The sequence below is a fragment of the Lampetra fluviatilis genome, chromosome 14 (genome assembly GCF_964198595.1).
Source record: "Lampetra fluviatilis chromosome 14, kcLamFluv1.1, whole genome shotgun sequence".
NCBI classification, from domain to species: Eukaryota; Metazoa; Chordata; class Hyperoartia; order Petromyzontiformes; family Petromyzontidae; genus Lampetra; species Lampetra fluviatilis.
Genome location: NC_136288.1, coordinates 7,289,969 through 7,313,112, shown reverse-complemented (window position 1 = coordinate 7,313,112; position 23,144 = coordinate 7,289,969). Strand labels below are relative to the sequence as shown.

At 47.1% G+C, this 23,144-nt stretch overlaps 1 protein-coding gene across 2 annotated transcripts in view; it reads right to left on the bottom strand.

Moving 5' to 3' along the window:
- The window catches only part of LOC144935843 (uncharacterized), an 82,116-nt gene that overhangs the window by 24,173 nt on the left and 34,799 nt on the right, over positions 1–23,144 (bottom strand). For both annotated transcript variants that reach the window (XM_078862651.1, XM_078862652.1), the window contains 9 exons: positions 21,145–21,243; positions 17,779–17,979; positions 14,479–14,580; positions 11,450–11,548; positions 9,968–10,096; positions 8,323–8,451; positions 3,843–3,959; positions 2,452–2,550; positions 396–596 (listed from right to left, as the gene is read on the bottom strand). In XM_078862651.1, the coding sequence (XP_078718777.1) occupies positions 396–596; positions 2,452–2,550; positions 3,843–3,959; positions 8,323–8,451; positions 9,968–10,096; positions 11,450–11,548; positions 14,479–14,580; positions 17,779–17,979; positions 21,145–21,243 (1,176 nt within the window). The remainder of the gene's footprint in view (positions 1–395; positions 597–2,451; positions 2,551–3,842; positions 3,960–8,322; positions 8,452–9,967; positions 10,097–11,449; positions 11,549–14,478; positions 14,581–17,778; positions 17,980–21,144; positions 21,244–23,144) is intronic.

Sequence of the window (23,144 nt, the reverse complement as noted above, 5' to 3'; positions counted from 1 at the left end):
TTTTATGAAGAAGACCTTGCTGTATCGTGGAAAGCACAGAGGTCGCAAGCTTTCCCTCCAACAACTGGCGAATCTAGACAGAAGGAAGGAGACGATGGCCTGCGGTGATGGCAGCAAAGGGACCAAGTCCTCAACATGGGTGGCGGAATCAACGATTGAAGTTCGTGGCAACAGTAACCATGGCAGTCGTGATAGAAGAGTGATACATGCGGGGAACTGACTGCCAGTGAGCGAATTGGCCACCCGGGGTCTCAAGGATTTGGGTACTCCTGACGACGAAAACTACTGCGGTGAGGAAGCGTGTGGGATTCGAGGTGGAGGTGAAAAAGCCGAACAAACGCCCCAACCAGCTCGCCAGCCAGCAGCAGCGGCAGCAGCTGAAGCCCTGCACTGACCAGCGAGAGGGCATCGATGGTGGCGTGGTGCGTCTCGCACAGCAGCCGCACCAGCCGGTTGTAGCCGCGCTCGGCCCCCAGGTGCAGCGGCGTGAGGCCCAGCTTGGTCTTGGCGTTGACGAAGGCCTTGTGCCACAGCAGGATGTCGGCTATGCCCTCGTGGCCGTTCTCGGCCGCCAGGTGCAGCGCCGCCTTGCCGAGCTGAGGCGGCACGGGCGTGTGTGAGCAGGTGGACGCATGCGTAAGGGCACGTGGGGCACGTGGGCGCGTGCGGGAGCACGTGAAAGTCGACGCAAAGTCACAAGGGGGTGCTCCAAATGTCAAGACACAGAGTTATTTTATTTATATGAGCAAATGACGTTGGATTATTTCATTTATTTTAACAAATGTTCAAACTCAATCCCATTAACATTAAAGCATGCATGAATTCTCTTTTGAAATGAATTTTGGACTTTTTTTGAGATGACCCCACAGGAAGAAGAAAAATAGACGTTACTAATGACAATAGATAAAATATTGCCTCGAAAACTAAGCAATTAAAAGGTTGTAATGCCAGTGTTAAATAAACGAAACAATCCAACATGTCCTGACTTTTAGGGCAGCCTGTACATGATGGTGGCTAGGCTGCACGTGGCGTGGCCTGCAATCCAGCCTTGTGGTGGCAGCAGCCAGGGTTGGTGGATCACCACGCAAATGTTGCGAAATTCCCTTCCAGTGGCCAACGTGGAGGGCACATAACCCTGGCTCGCCAGGAGAAGGTGGTGAAGTAAACATGGAGACTCCAACCTCTTCCATCTGATGGGATAGAGTGTTTCCCCCTCGCATGCCTGGGTTTGCAGTCCTCAATATTTTAATATATAGAGAGGACTGCATCATTGCAAGTACTGCAACGCGATGTGAATACATAGTATTAGTATCTATACAAATAGAGTTGTAGCTACCAGTTTAAAATAAAATGTATCACAAAAGCAAACACATTTCTAATACTGGTAGGAACCCACTGGTTTCCACCATGCCCACAGAGGATTATTGTGTCCGTCCGTCCGTCGTGCAGGGAGGGGCTGGGTGGGGAGGGAGGGGCTGGGTGGGAAGGGTGGGGAGGGAAGCTGGGTGGGGAGGGTGGGGAGGGGCTGGGTGGGGAGGGTGGGCAGGGGCTGGGTGGGGAGGGTGGGGCTGGGTGGGAGGGGTGGGGCTGGGTGGGGAGGGGCTGGTCACCCCGTGGTGCCCTTATAAAATACAACGTTTAACCTACTCACGCCGGCTTGTGCCCGCCCTCACAGTCGGCCATATTTGCGGAATACACCACGCCGCCGTTGACCCTGGCCATTGACCGAGCAACCCAACGTTCCTACCAGCTCCCTCCGCAGGAATGTGTTCCACTTGCTGTACTGCCATACCCGGGCAAGTCAGAAGATGGCGACCTCACAGCCCAGCGGGGTTTGGGAGCTTCATGAGTGAGGGCGTGATCTACAAAACCTTGCTGCTGCCTCAACAGTGCTGGGCACCACGGTGGCGTGGTGGTAACTACCTCGCCTGTTATACAGGATGGTCATGGGGTCGGTCCCGATCGGGGCCCCGATGCCTGTATATTTAAAGTTTGCATGTCTCTCTCCCCTTGGTTGGATAGTTTTTTCCCCCTCCACATTTAGAAACATGCGCTTGGAGTATTTGGCTGCTATGAATTTACACGTGATAAGCCACTTCGTTGAGCTATCATTTATGGCCAGGTCGCTTATGAAAAAGAGCTACATAGCTTAGTGGGCCTTACCTGGTAAAAAAAAAACACGTTCCTTCGGAGTGGGCAGGTAGGAACTTGGTTGGACAGCGCATTCGTGCACGACAGACAGACAAATAATCCCTGGTGGGCAGTGTGGAACTGTTGTTCCTACCTGTATTACAGTTTAGTTTACAAGCGTGCAGCAGCAGCAGCACCCGAATGAAAACCCCTCTGGCATTGCCGTCAATTGCCGTACCGAGTTCTCAATGAGCAAAAGCGTGTGGGCTTCACGAGTGGAAATCGATGTTCGATGCAGCCGATGTGCGCGCGCCACCTCACCTCATCAAACACGTCGACCCTTGCGTTGTTTTTCAGGAGGATCCTGACCACCTCGACGTGCCCCTTCTCCGCAGCCATCAGCAGAGGCGACCACCCGTTCTGTGAACCAGAGCAAACGCCGCGGATTGACTCGCGCACCGATCTTGGCTACACATGCAGCATCAGCGACCGCTCCCGGTCAATCCACCCAGCCTTCGTGTGCAGTTTTTTTTTGCCCGTGTTATTTAATTGATCATTCATGACGTTACCCGTATATACGCAAACCTTTTAAATAAAAAATTCTGACCGTAGATGTAATGCTATCACCAATTAGCACTGACCAGCGTGGCGAGATATGGGCTAAAACAACTCCAACGTCCAACCACAAGCCTTGGGAGGTTTGCATGCAGCAGTGGATTGATTACAAAGCTGTACACGCACAAGGACACGTGTATTTGAATGCAACCAGATTTTCATTGTAGCTGTCTGGATGTAAACAGCTGGGCGGCGTTGTGTCAGAGCTCTCGTATTCACATCTCGGTCCAGGGTCAGCTGAGCCCTTACGACTTTGTGGGAAGTCAACAGTGATTGCCAGTGATAAACTGGCACCCACCATACGAATATGGAATCGCCACCATGAGCTCGGCTCCATGCTCATTTTATCCTTAAATAGACTTTGATGTTTAAAAGAAAACTAAAACATTATTTGGGTCTTTCGGTAAAGTCACGTAGATAGAAATGAAAATAGCCATCCGTATGGGTGGCTTTCCTGTAGACAGTGTCCCATTGAGGAGCCATCAGGTCTCTTTTCGATTGGGACACTCTGTCTACAGGAAAGCCACCCATACGGATGCCTATTTTTATTTCTATCTACGTGACTTTACCCGAAAGACCCAAAGAATATGAATTCCCGCAGTCACGAAAGCTTTAAGTCAAGATTTAAAGCTAAAACTAAAAATTTTTCCACCAAGTAAGGCCCACTCCGCTATGTAAGCGCTTTTTCAGAAGCAACCTGGCCACAGATGATATCTGTGGAACTTGAAAGCAGCCAAATACTCTGAACGCGAGATGTTGATTCTAAATGTGGAGGGATAAACCGGAGGACCCGGAGAAAAATCCACAGGACCACGGAAAACACGCAAACTCCAAATATACAACGGGCGTCAGGGTCGGGATCGAACCCACGACCTCCTGTACACCAGGCGAGGTAGTTAACATCTCGCCACCGTGGAGCCCTACAACCACTCTCATTGCATTGGCATAACCCTTCATAAACCTGGCTTAAAACTGCACCCGTGACCCGGTAACTTTGTACTTTTTCATTTCCACGGCTGGGTGGGCGCGTCTGCGTTGGCGTCGACCCATTGCCGAGAGCTCCGTGTGTGTGCACGCGCAGCGGATTAAGGAATTACCTGGTCGGCTCTGTTCAGCACGTGTTGCATCTGGTTTGCGCCGATGTGCTTCAGCATTTCTGTCAAAATCTCGGCATTGCCCGATCGTGCGCAGTAGTGAAGGGGAGACTCGCACGTCTGCACACGGCGTCGCGACGACAACACAGCATACGATTGTGACGTGAGCTGGAGCGCAATTCACAACGTGAACAGATGGTATCGGAGAAGCACAATGTTAGAGGTACAGCCCTGCAATTACTTGTCTAATTCCACTGCTCGTAGAAGAGCCTACCCTCGAGGGAGCTCTAGAGCAGTGGTTCTTCACCTTTACTGCAGCCTTGCACCCCTTTGGTTCTCAATCATTACAAAGTGTAAAATATTAATAAAGACATACGTTTGATTAAACAAAGCAGTTGTACTTACGTGCCCGTGCTTGATTCGTGTGATGATTTACCTTACTCTTTGGTTTAATACAAAATTTTTATTTATTTTTATTTTTCATCTACGTGACTTTACCGAAAGAACAAAAGAGTATGGATCCTTGCAGTCACAAAAACTTCAAATCTAGAATGATTTACCTTATTAAAAAAATCTGCCCACGTCTCTCACACCCCAGAAAGGGCATCTCGCACCACCAGGTGGAGCGTGCACCCCAGGTTAAAAACCACTGCTCTTGAGAGACGACACTTTCTTGCTGGTCCGATGTCTCGGAATAGGTGGGTGGGTGTGCCCATAGTTTACCCCGCGAACGCGACCTCCCCTTCTTCATCTTCTTCTTTCGCGTGGCTGATGTCGACGCAGAGCTACAACTACAATTTCATTTTCAGATGGTCAAGCTCAGATAACCGCGTCAGCAGACAGCAGAAGTGTATTGCTGTAATGTCTACGTCGTATTTGTGAATCGGGCATTGTGTCGTTGTATATTGTCTGGTCTGCACACGACTGGAGAGTTTTTAATTTTGCCTTTGTGCGTCAGGTACGCGCATCTGCCATGGCTTGTGGTGGACAATAAGCTTCGTGGGAGATCAAACCGTTGACTAACTTTCGATTTAAAGCTTTCGTGACTACAGGGATTCATATTCTTGGTTCTTTCGGTAAAGTCACGTAGAAGGGAAATGATAAAATAATAAACAATTTGGTTGATATTTTTTTTTTAACATAAAACAATTTGTTTTATATTTATTTTATTTTATTATTTCCCTTCTACGTGACTTTACCGAAAGAACCAAGAATACGTTGACTAACTGTTGGTATAATAGTTACACAGTTGTTATCTCAGTGCCATGTCCTTTCTCAAAGACGTCGACGATCATGGCCTTCGTCCATATTTTTTTTTTTTAAACTTTGCGTCGGATGCTCCCAACCGCATCCAAGTGTTAAACTTTCTGACGTACTTAATTCGCTGTATTCCCAGTCTTCCGGCACCTCTTGTTGCAATGCCACTGCTTAACCAAAAGTCTCCCCGTGACGCTGCCACCACTAACAATCCCGTGACGCCACAACATACCCTCAAAGCAGAAGATTAGCGCTGGATACAGCCACGTTTGCAAACGCAATCGGTGTCTTTGATCGTTATAACCTGCGTGTCGATAGTGCAATGTTAAATTGCCATTGTATTGCGGGACTGCTGTGTGGTGTTGTCTTGCTGTGGACTGAGACGGTTTCTGCTGTTGCTGCCCTGCCAAATCCTGATTAATCGGACTTACATCGTTAATTTATCTATCACTTACTTATCTTGCTTACCATTTCCTCTACTTTGCACTCCTATCTTTCTTTGTTTGCATTGTTTGCTGTTGTAACTCAGTGACCCGCCCATACAGGACATCTGTGTAAACAAAGAGCTTCATAGCTCATCGGATTCCTCCTGTAGTCTAAATTAAGATTCTGATTCTGATCGCGCTCTTTGCATATGAGCTGATTTCATTGCTCCATCTCGATGCCGTGTTTCCTCTCGGGCTCGTCCCCCCCCCCCTCGTGTGCTATTCCATCCCCAGTTGTGCCCCCCCCCCCCATTCATCTTCTCCCCCCCCCCCCCCCCCCAACAACATGTCCCAGCCATGTCAACTCAATTTTGTCAACGGTCAATATGGCGTCTCTAAGTTGCATTCGTTTTCCTGACCCATGCGTAGTTATTCTTTCTGATTCGCAATGCTAATCCAGGCATGCATCTCTCAATATTTATTTCACGCGTTTCAGCTTTTGTTCCATTTCGCTTTGGCGGGGCCTATGTGTCGCACTCTGCCTGAAGAGGAAAGGGCTGGGGTTAAATTATAATTCATGACCTGTAAGTGAAATAATGTGTACCGATAACGAGCTGTGTCCTCCGATAATTCCATATTTACACGGGCATTGTGTGCAATGCGACGTTTATGTGCCTGGAATAAACAAACTATAATAGGTCCACAAATCTAGGATGATAGTCTACGGGAATTAAATTTTTCATCTCCATTCATGTTAACAATGCCGCTTTGTTTTACAACAACAACAACAACGTTAGGTTGCATTACCATTTTCTTGAAAGTAAATAAAAAAATTGATTGAATGACATACTGATATATCAATATTATTTTTATATGAGTGAAGCTTTCATGGGCCGGGTGATGCAGAGGTGACGGCTTTGCCTCCTGTTCAACGGGGCTGCAGGTTCAACTTGCGGTCAAACTCAACTCGGGCCATCGTGTCTCGCAAGTCTCGAAGACAGGTACCGCTCTGTGAAAGGCCAACAGTGTTGTTCCATTTAGAGATGAGGCTCCCATGAGCAATTGTGCACCGTTGGTTCGGTCATGTGGAGAGACAATGGGAAAATCATGTGGGTCAGGAGGTGCAAGTGATGCAAGTGGAAGGAAAGAGATCAAGAGGAAGGCAGAGGAGGAGGTGGGAGGGGGGCAATGTGGTGCGACCGGGCACGGTGGCACCGAGGAGCGGAAAGAAAGGTGGCGCAGGAGAGGGCAGCGTGGAGAAGTTTGGCAAGGACAGCAGACCCCACATGAGTGGGACAAACGTGCGGAAGAAGAAGATTGTGCGCCGCCGGTGTCATGGTCCAAATTTTCTCAACTAAAAATATTTCCTGAATTCCAGTCAGTTTGTTTCAAGCGAGGCCCATTGAGCCAAAACAAGCTCTTGTTCAGTCACGACCCGGCCGTTACAAAGGTGACCTCCTCCTGGAGGTCATGGACCCTGGCTGTGAAACTACTGCAGCCTGTGTCCCTGAATCATAGCGCCTTCGTGAAAGCCTTGCGCTGTGACAATGGCTTCGAACACCAAACGCATTACGTTATTGGTGCAGTGCGTGAACTTCCATTGGCCTCACTGCGTGCTCATCAGCCGCTTCTCTGTGTTGTTTGCTAAGGTATGCAAGCCACTGTGTTGAGCAAATATGATTCACGATTGACCAAGGAGTCAGGGTAAACGAATTGCCCTCACATTTCTTCATACTATGGTAGTGTGGCCTTGAGAATCCATAAGCGGTTTTTGGGTTAGAACACGTAATACTACACAATCTAACCCAAAAACCTCTATTATGGATAATGTTGGTCGCGAAAGCCTTCTACACGTTAAACAGCCTTGGTAATGTTACAATCTAAATAAAGCACATCATTGATTAGCTGCACTAACTGGGGTTGACCCTTGCGTGGAAAAGCAATTGTGTGCAACTAATTGAACATCATTACACAGAAATCATGCTGGCTGTGAAGAACAGGGGGCATTGGTGGAAGTGGGAAGCAAATCAAAGAGAGACTGTGAGTGGTGTGAACATACCTCACAACCAATTCAACAAAAACCCTGAATTTGAATGAGAGCACATTTGCATTTGATTGCAGAGTGCAGGTGATTAAAGTTAACAAAGAGACGGCTAAACTGAAGCCCCAGGACTTTCAGTATCGCTGCAAGTGGTGCATGCTGGTATCTCACAGTGGCGAGGCAGCTTCAGCAACTTAGACGAGAGAGAATGAGGAAGACGAAGCTGCGATGGGTGGGGCACATGGAAAAAAACGTGGAAACGGGGTGTAACGTGTTTAGCTTTCATATACTTTGCACTGCTATCGGTTTTATATTGTTTTTGTTGTAACTTTCTGACATCTGTGAACAAGAGCTTTATAGCTCATCGGGTTCTTTCAGTCTGAATAAAGATTCTGATTCTGCTTGCAAAGAACTAAGGCCAGATGGTGGGACACTTGCAAGAGCAGGCCTGGGAGGTCACATGTTGGCTGAACAATTGCGTGATCGACAACGCAGATACCACAAGTTGTGGTGTCAACAGCATTTAGTCGTGATGACCTCATGATCTTGACAAAAATACGATTAAGTGTTGGTAGAGAGGTGCGAAGAAAAGTCACTTCAGGGAGGATCATGCGTGCAAGCGCGTGCATTTCGACACAGTAAATGGTTCCACGTCTGCCAATCCCTCCTGGGCAAGAGGTGGCTGTGCGTAGGTCGGTAGGTCAATAGGTAGGCCGGGCGGTGGCGAAGGACATGCATGAGAATAAAGTAATGCACTCACGGTCTTGGTAGATGCGGCGATGTCAGAGTCGTACTCCATCAGCAGCTGGATTATTTTGATGTCCTCGCCGTCGCTGTGTATCTCGTCTTTGGTGATCTCGGTAGCAAGGTGCATCGGGGTCTCCCCGAACTGCAACACAAACGACCGAGTGCCCGTGTTTTTTTTTTGTGAAACACTCACACACACTCAGTTTGTATGTGGGGGGATAGAATGAATAATGTGGGAGCACCGACGACACAATTGATGGCACAAAGTGCGCAGGCGTGTCGAGGTGTACAAACAGTGCTCCGGAAAAACTCATTTTTCGTGATGAAACCTCCACCAAGGAAAACAGCCCCATTCCGTTATTTTAAAAGTCAGAGTCATAGTCAAACTTTATCAGGTATCTGGCACAAACTTTTTGTCATCCTCGCTGTGTTTTCTCGAGCATTTAGATGACTAGCCAGAGGACAGGAGACACCCCCGGCCATTCCGAATCATCTCCCAGGAGACGTCTCCATATCCACTATTTGTGGTTGCAACCTTTTGACCCACCCCCATTGGGAATCTGTGAAAAAGATGCTTGCATATGTGGCACATTAGGAAGGGACCACTCTTTTAAGTATATCCTTGTGCAGCAAGGGAGTAAAGTGTGGTTCTGTGAAAGTCCTGATGTGCTGTGCAGTGCATCAATGCATGTGTGTACAGCAGCATGTGATGACTGAGTTGGGCCTGTAGGTGGCTGGCAGGGTTAATGATTAACCGGACATGGACACCAGTCACATGGTTAATGGCGACTCGAAATAAATGCTGTTTGTGACACATGTGCTGGTGCATTTTACAGAGTGACGGTGCTGTTCTTCCCAAGATTGCTATTAACCACAATAAATGTGTCTGCCCTCGATTTGGAGCACCTGCCCACGTCCTTCATTTCGAGTGTGCAACACATAGCTCATCGGATTTCTCCAGGATAAATAAAGATTCTGATCTCTCCCCATTTAAGATGCGGCGCGTTCACACAGTTTCATCTTCTCGGTGCCTCCTCGGAGTCTCCTTGAAGTCTCCGAGGAGTCTCCGTGGAGTCTCCAAGGCACCGTAATTCTCCCGATAACAAAATGCATGAACGTTTTGTAAAGGAGCCCAAAGCTGTGCGCGTGTGTGCATCTTGCTTTCTGCAGCATCTTATAATCCGGAAAATACGATAACACTAGCAATATCAATACCTGACATCCGCCACTAAGTGACGCACTCACTGATGGTGACGTCACCACGGTGCCTGCGCCAGGCCAGGTGCACTTTGAGGCCACGTGTCGTGTCGAAGGCTCGCTGACAGAAGGTCACGGGACAGACCCAGGTTAACTGAATGAGACGACTGCACATGCACCAGCTATGCCCCCTGCTGTGCCAACTCGCTGTATTTTAGACACCCGGCGCTCCGCTCGTTCTCGCGAGCATCACTCCTCCACTCTCCGTTGTTGTCGGAGGGCGACTGCCTCCAATTGCCCAGTAGCGGCGTCCTTCACAAGCCCCCTCCGCAACGGCCTGGTCTGCTACCATTTGCACCACGGTAGCCGCGGGGTTCCCCTCGGCTGAAGATGGAGGAGCCTACCGACCACCCCCCTCACCCCCCCCTCACCCCCCCCCCGGCCCCCCGCGGCGTCGTCACCTCATTTTCCTGGTGGACGCAGGCGACGGCCTCCGCGTGGCTCTTCTCGTTGGCGAGGTGGTTCAGGATCTTGGTCACCACGTGCAGGTGGCAGTTCCGCACGGCGATGTGCAGTGCATTGTTGCCTTCCTGCAGACGCCGCGCAAAAAGGGACCGCGGTCGCGTTCCGTACGCTCCGAGGGCGGCGAGTTCCCGCCGCGCACATTCACTCATCCATCACCACATAGCCAGCGAAGGACCGTTTGCGACAAACGTGTGACGTCTTGCGACAGCGTTCGCGTAAACTGCTCCCGCTGCCCTAGACCGGCGTCTCGAGCGATTCGTTTGACCCACAGATCACGGACGGGCGGCGCAATTACTTCGAGGGCGGTCGCAGTCCTCGCTTCGAACGTCACCCGCCAACCGGAGGGCGCAGTTTTGCTGCTGGACATTTGCGCGTCAAGACGGGGCGACGCGTCCACAGGGCGACAGCCGTCTCCTCCCTCGGACTGAGCTCTCAATCGCCAGGAGACCGGTCGCTGATGCAACGGTGACATTTCTGACCAAGTCAAACCATCTGATGCCAAGACGGCATCGTTGGCGTCGCACATAGCAGTGCAGCAAAGTGGGTTTCGAAAACCACCCGTACATATTTGTGAGCGATGTCCTCCTCGGGCACCACGGAGCGCTCCGAGAGAACACCGCGCGCACAAACGGAGATAACACGTGCAAATAAGCACCTACTTGCTGCACTGCCTTGTACATTCCACCCTTGCTCACATCCTCGTAGGTGGTGCTTCCCGCACCTTGGTTTCTGCATGACGTACCAACTCCACCACTGCCAATGCAGCATCACAACATAATCTGTCTCATAATAGGGTTGTTCCCCTTTTATTATATTTTGGTACTGGCAAAAGAGGTCTAATGATGTAGATGCTTACCCCCAGCCCTCATTACTTTGATAGTGCACTGTATTTGAGCTGTACGCCTTTTGGTGTCATCTGGTCTAGCAACAATTGAGACGAGGATCTAAAGAAAGCTGTTTCTGGTGTGGACTAATCATTTTCAAGGACAATTCATATATTATCCGAGTGGTTTTTTTTGCATTTTGACTGCAAGTATTGTGGTTAATGCAGACATGAATCCTTGTAGAAAGGTTTCAGTTTTGTTGCCAGAAAAAAGGGGAACAACCCTATTATTATATTTTGGTACTGGCAAAGGTGGTCTAATGATGTATAATCTGTCTCGTTATGGATACTCAGCCGTGGTCGTGCGAAGCAGGGACTGACCCCGCCCAAATTCCACAAATGGCTTAGGACCACCACGTGAGTTTTGGTTTGAACAGGTTAACAATTTGGTGATACATAAATTCTGCATTAGACTTATCTGACCGACAGATATAGATTCCAGAATTGACAGTGGATGAATGCACAAACTAAAACTCTGGTGTGTTTCTTCTTAGTGTGCAGGGGTGTGGTACAAGACAGCGATGTTTAGTTTTACCTTGGATCTCCACAGAAGATCTCCTCCCTCCCTGATGAGGAGCTGCATCACATTCAGGTGCCCGTGTCTTGCGGCGATGTGCATCGGAGTCTCGCCGTTCTGGGGGGGGGAGAAATAGAAAATAAATTCAAATGTGTTTAAGATGTAGGCTTTAGCGACCAATATAATCAATAAGAGGTTTTTTTTTGGGGGGGGGGGGGGGTAGATCACATGAATATAAACATGTTGATAAACCCGCCGCCAACGGACACAGCCAATTCGTAAAGTTAGTCACGTAAACAAAACATGCCAATGATGATGAAGCTGGTTGTCATTACCGGCGAAACGTCGTACTCAGATTGTAAATGTTGTGGGTTTACTCTCCAACACACCAGTGTGCTGAACTAGTAAGGAATTGGCACGTTCTGTGTACGTGACAAACCTTACTAATTGGCTGTGTCGGGTGTTGGCGGGTTTACCGACTCATTTATATTTACGCAATCTAACCCATACCAAAGAAACCTCTGATGGGAATCCAAATCGACAAGTGTCGTTTTGTAATGTCTGCGTTGTGTTTTGACACGCCAAATGCGCTGCGCTTAAAAAAAGGAACAGGTGCTCGCTCCACCTCGTTTGCATCCAACAATAATCCTCGTCACATCCCCGGTCATTACAGGAGCTAATTGACTGCTCATAACACGCGATAATTGCTGCCCACAGCTGTACGAGGTGGCGCATACAACCACAATGCTCGGGTTGCCGGCTTGTGGAGCGCATTTGAGAGTCGTGATGGCTACAGTTGAGGCTGCGTACAGTCAACCAGTGCTTTCATTAACGGCCAGTGCTTTTTTTCATTTTTAAGACAATCTAATGTCACCTTTTGCCAAGTAGCGCATCGAGCACGCTGCGGATAATTTATATCATGGAAAAGTTTCAATGATCTGGGCTAAAGTGGGAGGGATTGACGAGACAAAGCTAAAACACGTACAGTCCACAACTTGAGCGAATCGGGCTGTAACTAGCAACGTTGTACCCGTGGCACACACCACGGTAAGGGGAGCAGAGTTAATGATAAAATATTAAGGGAAAAGGCACAGAAAAGGGAAGAGAAAGAATGGGAAATAAGAGATAAAAGTATGAAAAAGCAACTGACAAAAGAACCAACACACATACGCATGTAATATCACGTTACAGTATGTAATTACATTTTTCGTAAGCGTGCTTAATCCGCAACTAATCCACACGCAGGAAATGTGAGTTCAACGTATATTGATTGCAATATTTCAACTGTGCAAACAGTCGTGTCATGAAGCAAAGGAATGTCATTCCATAGCTCCCTGCAGTCAGGAGGAGATCACGTTGCCAGGGAACTGGCCTGGAAAAGGACACATCAAGCTCGCGCTTGATTCTCGAGTTACTTCAGGAGTCCCAACTTTCACCCAACACGAACACAGCAGCACGTCGATTTTCTTCAAGAAGCGCCATTGCCCAAAATCTCACGTATTATTTTATTTTAAGGCCGTGGTATTGTTGATGAATTCTAGATTTGAAGCTTTTGTGACTGCAAGGATTCATACTCTTAGTTCTTTCGGTAAAGTCACGTAGGTGAAAAATGAAATTAATAAAAATAAAACAATAAAAATCACGACGTTTCGGAGGCAACACAAGTCTCCGTCATCAGGTGGGACCGTCACAGCCAGATTTGCTGCATAAAGCTTGTTTAATCAAGATATGCTGGCCAGCTTCATCCCAATATATCCGAGTTAAGCTAAACTATATATTTGTTATGAGGTAAGTCCCACTGAGATACATAGTTATTTTGACAGTTTATACATTCAATCTGGAATGTTTTGCCGGCAGTGATCTGGAACGCCACGAGCCTCGGGGTGTTTAGGAGTGAGCGCAAGACTCACGATTTTCTCATGGCTTTTACTTCGACGTCATTTCATTGCCTTTGCATTTTATTTTGGTGTACAATGTTCTGATACCCGCTTGAGTGGAGGCGATATTACATTTAACATAGAATACTTTTTTCAGATGTGACCTCGCCACAATTGATAGCTCAACGAAGTGGCTTATCGTGTGCAAATGTTACAGCTGACATGTACTCTAAATGCGTCTTTATAAATGTGGAGGGAAACCCGGAGGACCCAGAGAAAAATCAGCGCGACCACGGGGAAAACACGCAAACTCCAAATATACAGGCGTCAGAGTCGGGATCGAAACCACGACCTCCTGTATATCAGGAGAGGTAGTTAACATCTCGCCACCTTGGCTGTTACTGGCTCAGAGGACTAATGTTGTCCCTATGAGACCCCTATGGGGTTAATGTTACCACGTGTAATCCCAATTGAGTGTTTCGCAGGTAATCTTTCAGCATCGGAATGTTTTAGCCAACACCAGTTACACCGTATGATTTTCATTTTACCTGCGAGAGGAAAAACAACGGACAAACCTGAAGGAAACCTGAAAGAAACCCATTGCGAACGAGGGGAGAGAACACACAAACGTCACACGGGAGAGGCACCCGAGGCGGGCATCGAACCCGGGTCCTCCTTGTCGTGATGCACGGGTGTTATCGCCTCGCCACGTCACAGTGAGTTTTGTTTCGAGACAGGCGGTGCTGAGAACTGGCAGGAGCAGATCATACTGAGGGGCGTAAGTTCACAATCTCACGCGTCGCGCGTAAGTTATTTTACTTGTGGCGTTTTATTAAATGCATTTTCCCTTGTTTCCCTCCCCTCCTCCCCTCGTCATCTCTTTACCCTCCCCCTTCCTTCCCTTTCACGTGAGTTATCTTCTCCCTTACCACCTCCACCCACTGCCCCATGATAAACTTCTTTCACTTCTGTGCTAGAGGCTCCAGGACACGGGTACTGTGGAGATCCCAACCCGCCTCTCGTCACCAAGCCCTGCCACGCCGATCTCGGGCTTCTGCTTGCGGGGTGTAATGCCCCCTCCCCACCACCACCCCCCACACTTCTTGTTCTGTGATCGTTGAGTTGAAATAAAACATTTTTTTAAAAGGCATCGTGGTGGGTGCGTGTCACCTCCTGCTCCGCATTCACGTCGGCGCCGCTCTTCAGCAGCATGTCGGCAACCTTCTCGCCCTCCTTGACCTGCGCGGCGATGTGCAGAGGCGTCTCCTGGGCCTGGCGGAGAACGAAAGAAAGAATGCAGAGGGAAGAATGAGTCGATGCAGTGCGTGGAACGCTCACTGTGCCATCCACGGTTCGTCGTGGCCTCGCGTTCTTTCGAAAGGGTGGAATGCACCCCTGTCACCATCATTGTTAATGCCTCTCGGTAACTGTCAACAAAACGCTCAACACATTCGTCAATGACACTGCTTTAAAAGGAAACATTTTAAAAAAAATTCCTTAAAAGGTATTAAGATGTATTATATATATATCATTCTCATGTAGGATTATTGATTTTTTGTTGTTATTGATACAAATTTCATGTCAGCTTAACCCCACCCACAGAGCCAGTTTAAACGTCACTGATACCAGTACCCGGTAAACACGCAGAGTTGCACCAACGTTGGTGGAACGGTTGCAACCACATGCCAATGTTGGCGCTACTGTTGCATGTTTATTGGGTAGGTGTTACCAATTGAATTCCGTTCGTATTCATTACACTAGAAGCCTCAATAAACATATATAATAATAATATAACTGCATGTCCATGGGGATTTTTTTGGAACGTAAATATTCGTGATTTTTTTGCAGGAAAATGCCAACTAGAAATGGAAACACAATCACTTGTCACCGTCTTTAACAGCAATCCCATTTTATAAACCGTCTCTAAATCCTCCAGCGGAACCCAAAAACCCACGTGTGTTTCCCTGCTCTCTTCACCTTTCCGAGGCCCGGCCAGGTGAAAATCCCACATTCTCGGTGCCCCTAAACATTGCCCACTGTTGACTTCTCACAAAGGGGTACTCGTGGTATTGACCCTGGGCAAATAAGGGACTGATAATGCAACTGAGTGCGAGTTTGGCGCTGCACCCACAATGCAGCCCAGCCACCCACGTCCCCCTACCGTGCCAGTCAATGGTTGCTTGCAGTTTCTCACCTGCTCTGAAACACTGAGTGACCACGTGTACATAAGTAATGCAATAGTGGAAATGCAGCGTTTTTACAATGCTTGGCACAACAGGTAGCCGAATTTCCAAAACTTTCTGACAAATTGATTGTCTTGATAAATTCAGTGGGGGGGGGGAAATATTTTTTCACCAACATGCAAACCAGGCATTATATATATATTTTTTTTTATAGAGCCATCAGGTGCTTTTCAGTCTGTTCTCATATAACGCCTCTGGAGTGGGTGAGAGGTGGATGTCAGTCCGTTGACAGTTCATTCTTGCTGGATCCCAGGGGAATGTGATGCGCACATGCGCCCATGTAGGTTGAGTGGAAAGAACCATTCACAAGGCATGTAACAAGTAAAGGTGCAGCCCTGCAATGTTGTAATCGATAGCAGCGTGACTCGTGTCGGGCAGGCAGGGGTGCTTAGCACCCCCCCCCCCCCCCCACGGTGACAAAAGCGACGAGTTGGGGCCCCCTTGACAACCAACATTAGATGTGTTTTCAACAACAGTGTAAAAGTTCTAGATTTGAAGCTTTCGTGACTGCAAGGATTCATATTCTTAGGTTTTTTCGGTAAAGTCACGTAGGTAAAAAAATTAAATTAAAATTAATAAAATCTTGATACAGCAATCGTGCTGTGACGGTTCCACCTGAAGACGGAAGCTTGTGTTGCCTCCGAAACGTCGTGATTTTTATTTTATTTTTATTTTACTTTTATTAATTAAAATTTGTTTACCTACGTGACTTTACCGAAAAAAACCTAATAATATGAAAACAGTGTAAAAGACCAAACACTGATTTAATACGCAGTTTCGATTTTTTTTCATGAAAATGCATTCATGTACGTTCCGCGTTTAATTTCAATTGAATTCTGGCGGTAAATTTTGGCTTTCGCAATTTGCGCAAATCTAATATCGGGGCCCCAACTGACCGATCGCCTCACCCCCTGAGCTGATAATGTTACGCCGCTGCCGCTCGCTATACATTCAACGCACGCCAAATATCAAGGAAGAGGTGGAAGTACCCACGATTTACCCCCCCGCACGGGGACTGCCGATCGACCAACTGCGGCAGTGTTACCCATTTATACTTGCTGCGTGGACAACGCCGCGGGGATTTAAGAAACCTGCCCCGTTGCTTCAACTGCCGCGCCGGGACATCGAACTGGTGACCTCTGGATCGCCCAGTCCACTGCACTGACCACTTCACGATGGCCGCGACGTACATCGCATGTGAAGTGCCCTTTATAACACGTGGTCCAATTGTCCAGCTGCTGAGAAACTAATGACTCGTTCAAAAAGCCTAATCAGGAGTCAAGGTGGATGAATAATTATCACACTCTAATCTTACTTAATGGAAATTATGCGAATTAATAATTAAACAGGAGAAACATCTTAAGGATAATTCACAAATTATCAGTTAATTTGTAACCAGCTGCACCCAAGATAACAGCACAGTACAAAGACAAAGATCACCGTATAGCTTTCAACATACTGTTGGGGCAAGTGCTGTTGTAAAGCACCTATAGAGGCCAGCGTGGCACGTGAGGGGGTGGCCAGCACCCCATGTCTGGCCGCCTTTGTCTCCCCAATGATTAACTGGGTGCTGGATGTGGTGTGTGTGTAGCACATCACTTTGGAAGCATGGTATGGTGGATCACGTATGAATTTAGATGCACAGAATGCTCAAAACCTCTTGGCAGGATAGGTTTGGGTAGGCCAGGGGTTGGCAAACCTGCTGCTCGCTTGCTTCGTCACGTCATTTATTAACGACCGCCGTCTCGAATTCACATGCATTGCGGCTCTTGAAATTTTCGAATTATAAAAATAAATGGCTCTTATTGTTATATTAGTTGACAACCCCTGGGATAGGCAATTCACGAACTTGCAATGGAAACTGACAGGGCAATGTAGACATATTGAGGAAGGAGGGTGCGATAGGGGTGGGCGCGTGTGCATGAAGGGGGAGGCAATGTGGCTGAGGCCGGCATTGGGGCGGCACCCAGAGGTGGGTGACCAAGGGGAAGCCCTCAAGCCAGACGGTGAGATGCTGAACGTGCAGATCTTTGAGAAGTCATATGGATGCCTGTGCAACAGCTGCAGGACATAGCAGGAAAAAAGGAATGCGATGACAATGTACGGGTGGCATGAAAGCTATTGCCGGCAACCTCTCAACCGTGACTTCCAAAACACCGATAATTGCCGACCAGGGGCAAACCAAATTTATTTTTTTAACTTTCCCCACCGCAAGGAAAATTCGCACCTTGCCGCCCTTGAGATGAACCTGCGCCCCGAAGCCGAGCAGCATCTGCACGACGGGCGGCTTGCAGTTCTGCACGGCGATGTGCAGCGCCGTTCGCTTGTCCCTCGTGAGCGCGTCCACCAGAGCCCCCTTGAGCAGCAGCGCCTTCACCACGGTCACGTGGCCCCTGGCCGCGGCGGCATGCAGGCACACCGCGCCAGCCTGCGACGGGCGGTACGTACCGTGTCGCGACGCGGTCAAAATTAGAAATATGTCCTATTTTAAACTCTAAACTATTCTTAATTTTACCGGGTATCTTTTTTTTTTAAACCAGGTAAGGCCCACTGAGCTATAGCGTTATTTTTCAGAAGCGATCTGGCCACAAATGACAGTTCAGCGAAGTGGCTTAACACGTGGAAATTCTTTAGCAGCCAAATATTCTAAATGCATGATTCTAAATGTGGAGGGGAAAACCGGAGGACCCGGAGAAAAATCCACACGACCACGGGGAGAGAGACATACAAACTCCAAATATACAAACATCAGGGTCAGGATCGAACCCACAACCTCCCGTATATCAGGCGATGTAGTTAACATCTCGCCACCCCCGCGCCCATCCTTTGCGAGGGTTGTCACCTCTGAGATACATAACAATACAAAAATACCCAAGGCACGCAATGAGAATATGAAAATTATCCCGCAATAATTAGAAAAACTGGATAATTCGATGCAAATGCATTGCTTTGAGTGATGTTTTACTATGACTAAATCTGGATTGAAAAATATTTTCTTCAGAACAGATTTTTGCGTTTAGTTTGTTGTCCTGCCCCCACATCTCCAATTAGCGTGGGTGGCTAAAAACGGTGCGAAATAATTTCAACATATATACATACATACTATAGTGCAGCTGATAAAAACAAACACGATGTTTAATATCCCTGGAAGACTGACATATTTCCCAGGACAGCTATGACTCAACAAGAGGATGTCCTGGGGAAAGCAGAACATGTGGCAACACGAGCCCATGGCAGTGCTGCGTTCAAATCTACTTCTGTCTCAAAGACTAGCTCCCAATTCCAGGATGCTGTGCTGTCAACTTTTAAAGTCCTCTCCATGCACTTGGGTTCCGTGGGCCAACGTAGAGCAGAAAACCAATTCCGATTATTTCTGCGAATGTCATTTGTTGCAGGAAAAGTTCATGGTACGAGTCCAATGGCCGCCCTGGTTAATACTCTGCGGGTGTATTGATCAGAAAATAGATGCCGCCCGCTTCGCAATGGATGTCGCAGATCCCGTGATGCTATTGGTCAAAAGTTTGGGCCACGTGTGCCAGCATCATGGTCCAACTTTGCCAATTTAGACCAATGACAGTTCTTGCACATAGCCTGAATGGGGTAAAGCCACAGAGCAGCATTGCCCCATTCTATAAAACTCGTGCAGACTATAATCGTCTGTGAAACATAGCACCTTCAATATAGCCTTGCACTTTAAGATTGGTGCAAATAACAAGTGTACTAATTATTTGATTTCATCAGACTGAAAGGTGTGTGCAGGCTGGAGACCAATGATAACAGCTTAAAATGGAGCAGATGCCGCAAGGCACTGTGCATCATTACAATGTCACGGTAATTGGGCTGCCACAATCTGAATAGGGTAGAAATAGCTCCTGCGTAGCTTTGACATCACAAGTGGAAACTGTGGCGGTGCACTTAAAATCTCAAGGCTAAGCCTTTCAATTATTTGTTCCCCTATTAACAAAGCTTCAATCTCTTTTCAGAGTACCTGTGACATATAACCTAAATATCTTGGTAAAAATAAATATCCCGATTGCGTTATTGACGTCATGTCCTGAGACAAAACACCCATTCAGATCTCTCTCAGAGCAAGTGCAACCCTTTGTGTTAGAGAACAGCCCACAGAAGCGGATATCAATGAGCTACCTCTGAAACCACTTCAAGTGACCTGATCCACACAGCAGATGGCAGCACTTTCTCACCCGCTCTGCCATATCAGAGTAATGTTCGATAGGACAACATACATTTCTTATTCACAGAGCTGTAATTTAGCCAACTTAAGGGCAGAAACAAATTTAACGTGATGTTGATTTGAAGCTTTCGTGACTGCAGGAATCCATACTATCTGGTTCTTTCGGTAATGTCACGTAGGTAGAAAAAAGCACAACTCTACAAAACCCCAACCCCTCCCCTTCCCCCCCTCCCCTCCCCCGTGCCTATTTAAAGCCACAACAGCAGATCATTCTTTCTCACCTGATGACGGCCGCTTGTGTTGCAACCGAAATGTCGTGTTCTTTATATTATTTTTTCTACCTACGTGACTTTACCGAAAGAGCCAGAGAGTGTGTTAACGTGATGTGTTTTGTTTGCTGGCGCAGTTATTACTCAACAACATGCGGCCCCCTGGATTTGAACCCAGGATCCCAGCGGTGTCAGCTCAGCACTCCAACTTTGAACCACCCAACCAACTCCCATTACTCTCTCTCTCTCGTGGCTACCTTCATTTCCCACACATACACAATAGCACTTCCATTATCATCAGCTTTGGTGAATCCACTGCTGAATGAACGCCTCCCCAAGTCGCCACCATTTCTCACAATCCTGTGATGTGATAATGCACCTCACCCCTTGCACACTGGCTGATCCCCTCGCTCTATCTCTGCTGGCACGTTCTCTCGAATCCCCGTTTCATTCCTTGCCTGCCATACCACAAGTATATTATTGTTGTTAAACTGCCATCAAGCATTCTAGCAATGTGTCCTGCACACGCCCACTTACTTTTAGTCACAGTTTCAATAACAAACTGAATCTCCGTGTTCCTCATTCTGTCTCTCCGTGGTTCTCTGTGCACGTTTCAGTTGTTGTTCCTTTGCTCTTTTTAATGACTTGGAACTACATTACTAATTTAAAAACTTCGTTGTATTTTTCTTCCTATATATTTCACAAGGGTACAATAGGAAAACACTGTTGAGATACACCTGATTTAGATTTGAAGTTTTCGTGACTGCAGGTTCTTTCGGTAAAGTCACGTAGGTTGAAAATAACATACATTTGATCACAATTTTATTTTAATTTATGATTAAATTTATTTTATCTTATACCTACGTGACTTTACCGAAAGAACCAAAGATTATACACCTTATTATTATTTGAATAACTGAGGTACATGTGCCTTGGTTCAAGAAAGGCGCCTTCAAAGAATGCAAGTTTTGATTGTTTGATTATTGATCATTGGATTAGTGCGACATCGTAATCTGGTCGAGTTTTTACGGTGATAAGTGCGCAGATAACCATGGAGACAAGGATACTTGGAATTACATTGGCTGGTAACATCGACTGTGGGAAACAAAACCTGTGTTACGTTAAACTCTACCTTGTTTGGCATGAGCAGAGGGACTCCCTTCTTCAGGAACATCAAGGCAGTGTCAGGATGACCGCACATGGCGGCAATGTGTATCAGCGTGTTTCCGTCCTGCGACAGGAGAGAATTTTACATTCCATGCTGCGCGGAAACACACAAACAGCAGATCAAACACAAGAAGCACGCAGCTTTAAGACTGTCAGTATTTCACATTTACAAAGCTGCCTTTCCAGAAATGCCTTGGTTATGTAATACGGGCTTGTGCTGGGTCTAAACTACTGCATTATAAAGCTTTTCACAGTGTAAAAAATCAACAAGGTGCAAAACAGGGCCATGAAGAGTGAGAATGTTAGTACTATTCGTTGGGTCTTTCGGTAAAGTCACGTAGATAGGTGCAAATAAAATAACAAAAAAATTACAAAAAACTCCGACGTTTCGATCGCTTGTGTTGTGATCGAAACGTCGTAGTTTTTTTTGTTATTTTTTGTTATTTATGAATATTAATTCCTGCAGTCACGAAAGCTTTAAGTCAAAATGTCAGCAATGTTGACAAAGTGGTGGCAAGTTGGCTGCTTTTGTGGAATGTTTCATTTGGCAAGATTTGGTATCATTATTTGCCTAAACCATCGTGGGTTTTTTTTCGTGGATTCCTTTGATTTAATTCGTTATGTTTTGGTTAACATTCTATTCACTGAGTTGTATCCGACACAGCAGTTAACAATATTAAACTTGTACATCGACAAGTTTGTTTCACAGTTCTGGTAAGAACAGTCCTCTAGCTACACACTTAAACATTCTAGAACTGTCTAGTTTTGGTTTCCAAATATTAGTATAGGATTTGTAAGGTATATCATATTACTGGTTGTTAAATTAGATAACAGGAAACTTACTCAATGGAAAAACAGACACGATATTGCAAAAGTAGTTATGTTGTATAACACATTCCTGCAGAGGAAGCTGGTAGGAACGTTGGGTTGCTCGGTCAATTGCCAGAGTCAACGGTGGCGTGGTGTAGTCTGCAAATATGCCCGACTTTGAGGGCGGGTACAAGCCGGCGTGAGTAGGTTAAACGTTGAGTTTTATAAGGGCACCACGGGGTGACCAGCCACTCCCCACCCAGCCCCACCCCTCCCACACTCCCCACCCTCCCCACCCTCCCCTCCCCACCCAGCCCCTCCCCACCCTCCCCGAACTGAGGGTCATCATGCTGTGAGGAACAAGTGTTACCACTGGGCCACCATACATGTGTACTGCATGAGTGTGGATTGTTGTGGTTATTTATGTGCAGGATGCATGTGCCGTACCAGTGTCGGATTAAATGGGGTGATCGGGGCAATTCCCCTCCACCCCCAAGCCCTTGAGACCCTGAAGAAGCTGTTATTTTATTGATATTTTGCAGAGTAAATACATTTCATTTTTATTATCATGATTAATGTAGCTCCCCGTTTGAAAAGCTTGAAAGGACCGTGGCCTACCCTCCTACCCTGGGAATTTTGTTTTAAATCCACCTCTGGTACATACAGTACCTTGCTGTGTGCACCCTGGTACATATTATTCTTAATATTGTTATTCCCTTACACGATCTATCCAACAGCGCACTATACAGGCCCCTTGCAATTAACTGCTGTAGAAAGCGACCAATGGGTTCAGCAATTATTATTGATAAGGTCAACTTGGAGCTTAAAGTGTTTTCCTCTGTCATGCTCGAGGAAAAGGTGGGCTTGCCCTGATGCTACTCGATGTGAAAGCGCCAGAGGAAACAACCTCTGAGTGTGTTGATAGTAATCACCCTGCCGTTGCTGCTGTTTGCTGCTGCTGCTCCTGCACAATGAGCTTAATCGGCCTCACTTTTCCACTCTCTGTCTCCAGGAGTCGAAGGCTTAAACTATTAAACTATTTTTTTTATTTTACCAGGTCAGGCGCACTTGAGCTATGCAGCTCTTTTTTAGAAGCGACCTGACCACAAATGATAGCTCAACAAAGTGGCTTATCACGTGTAAATGTATTGCAGC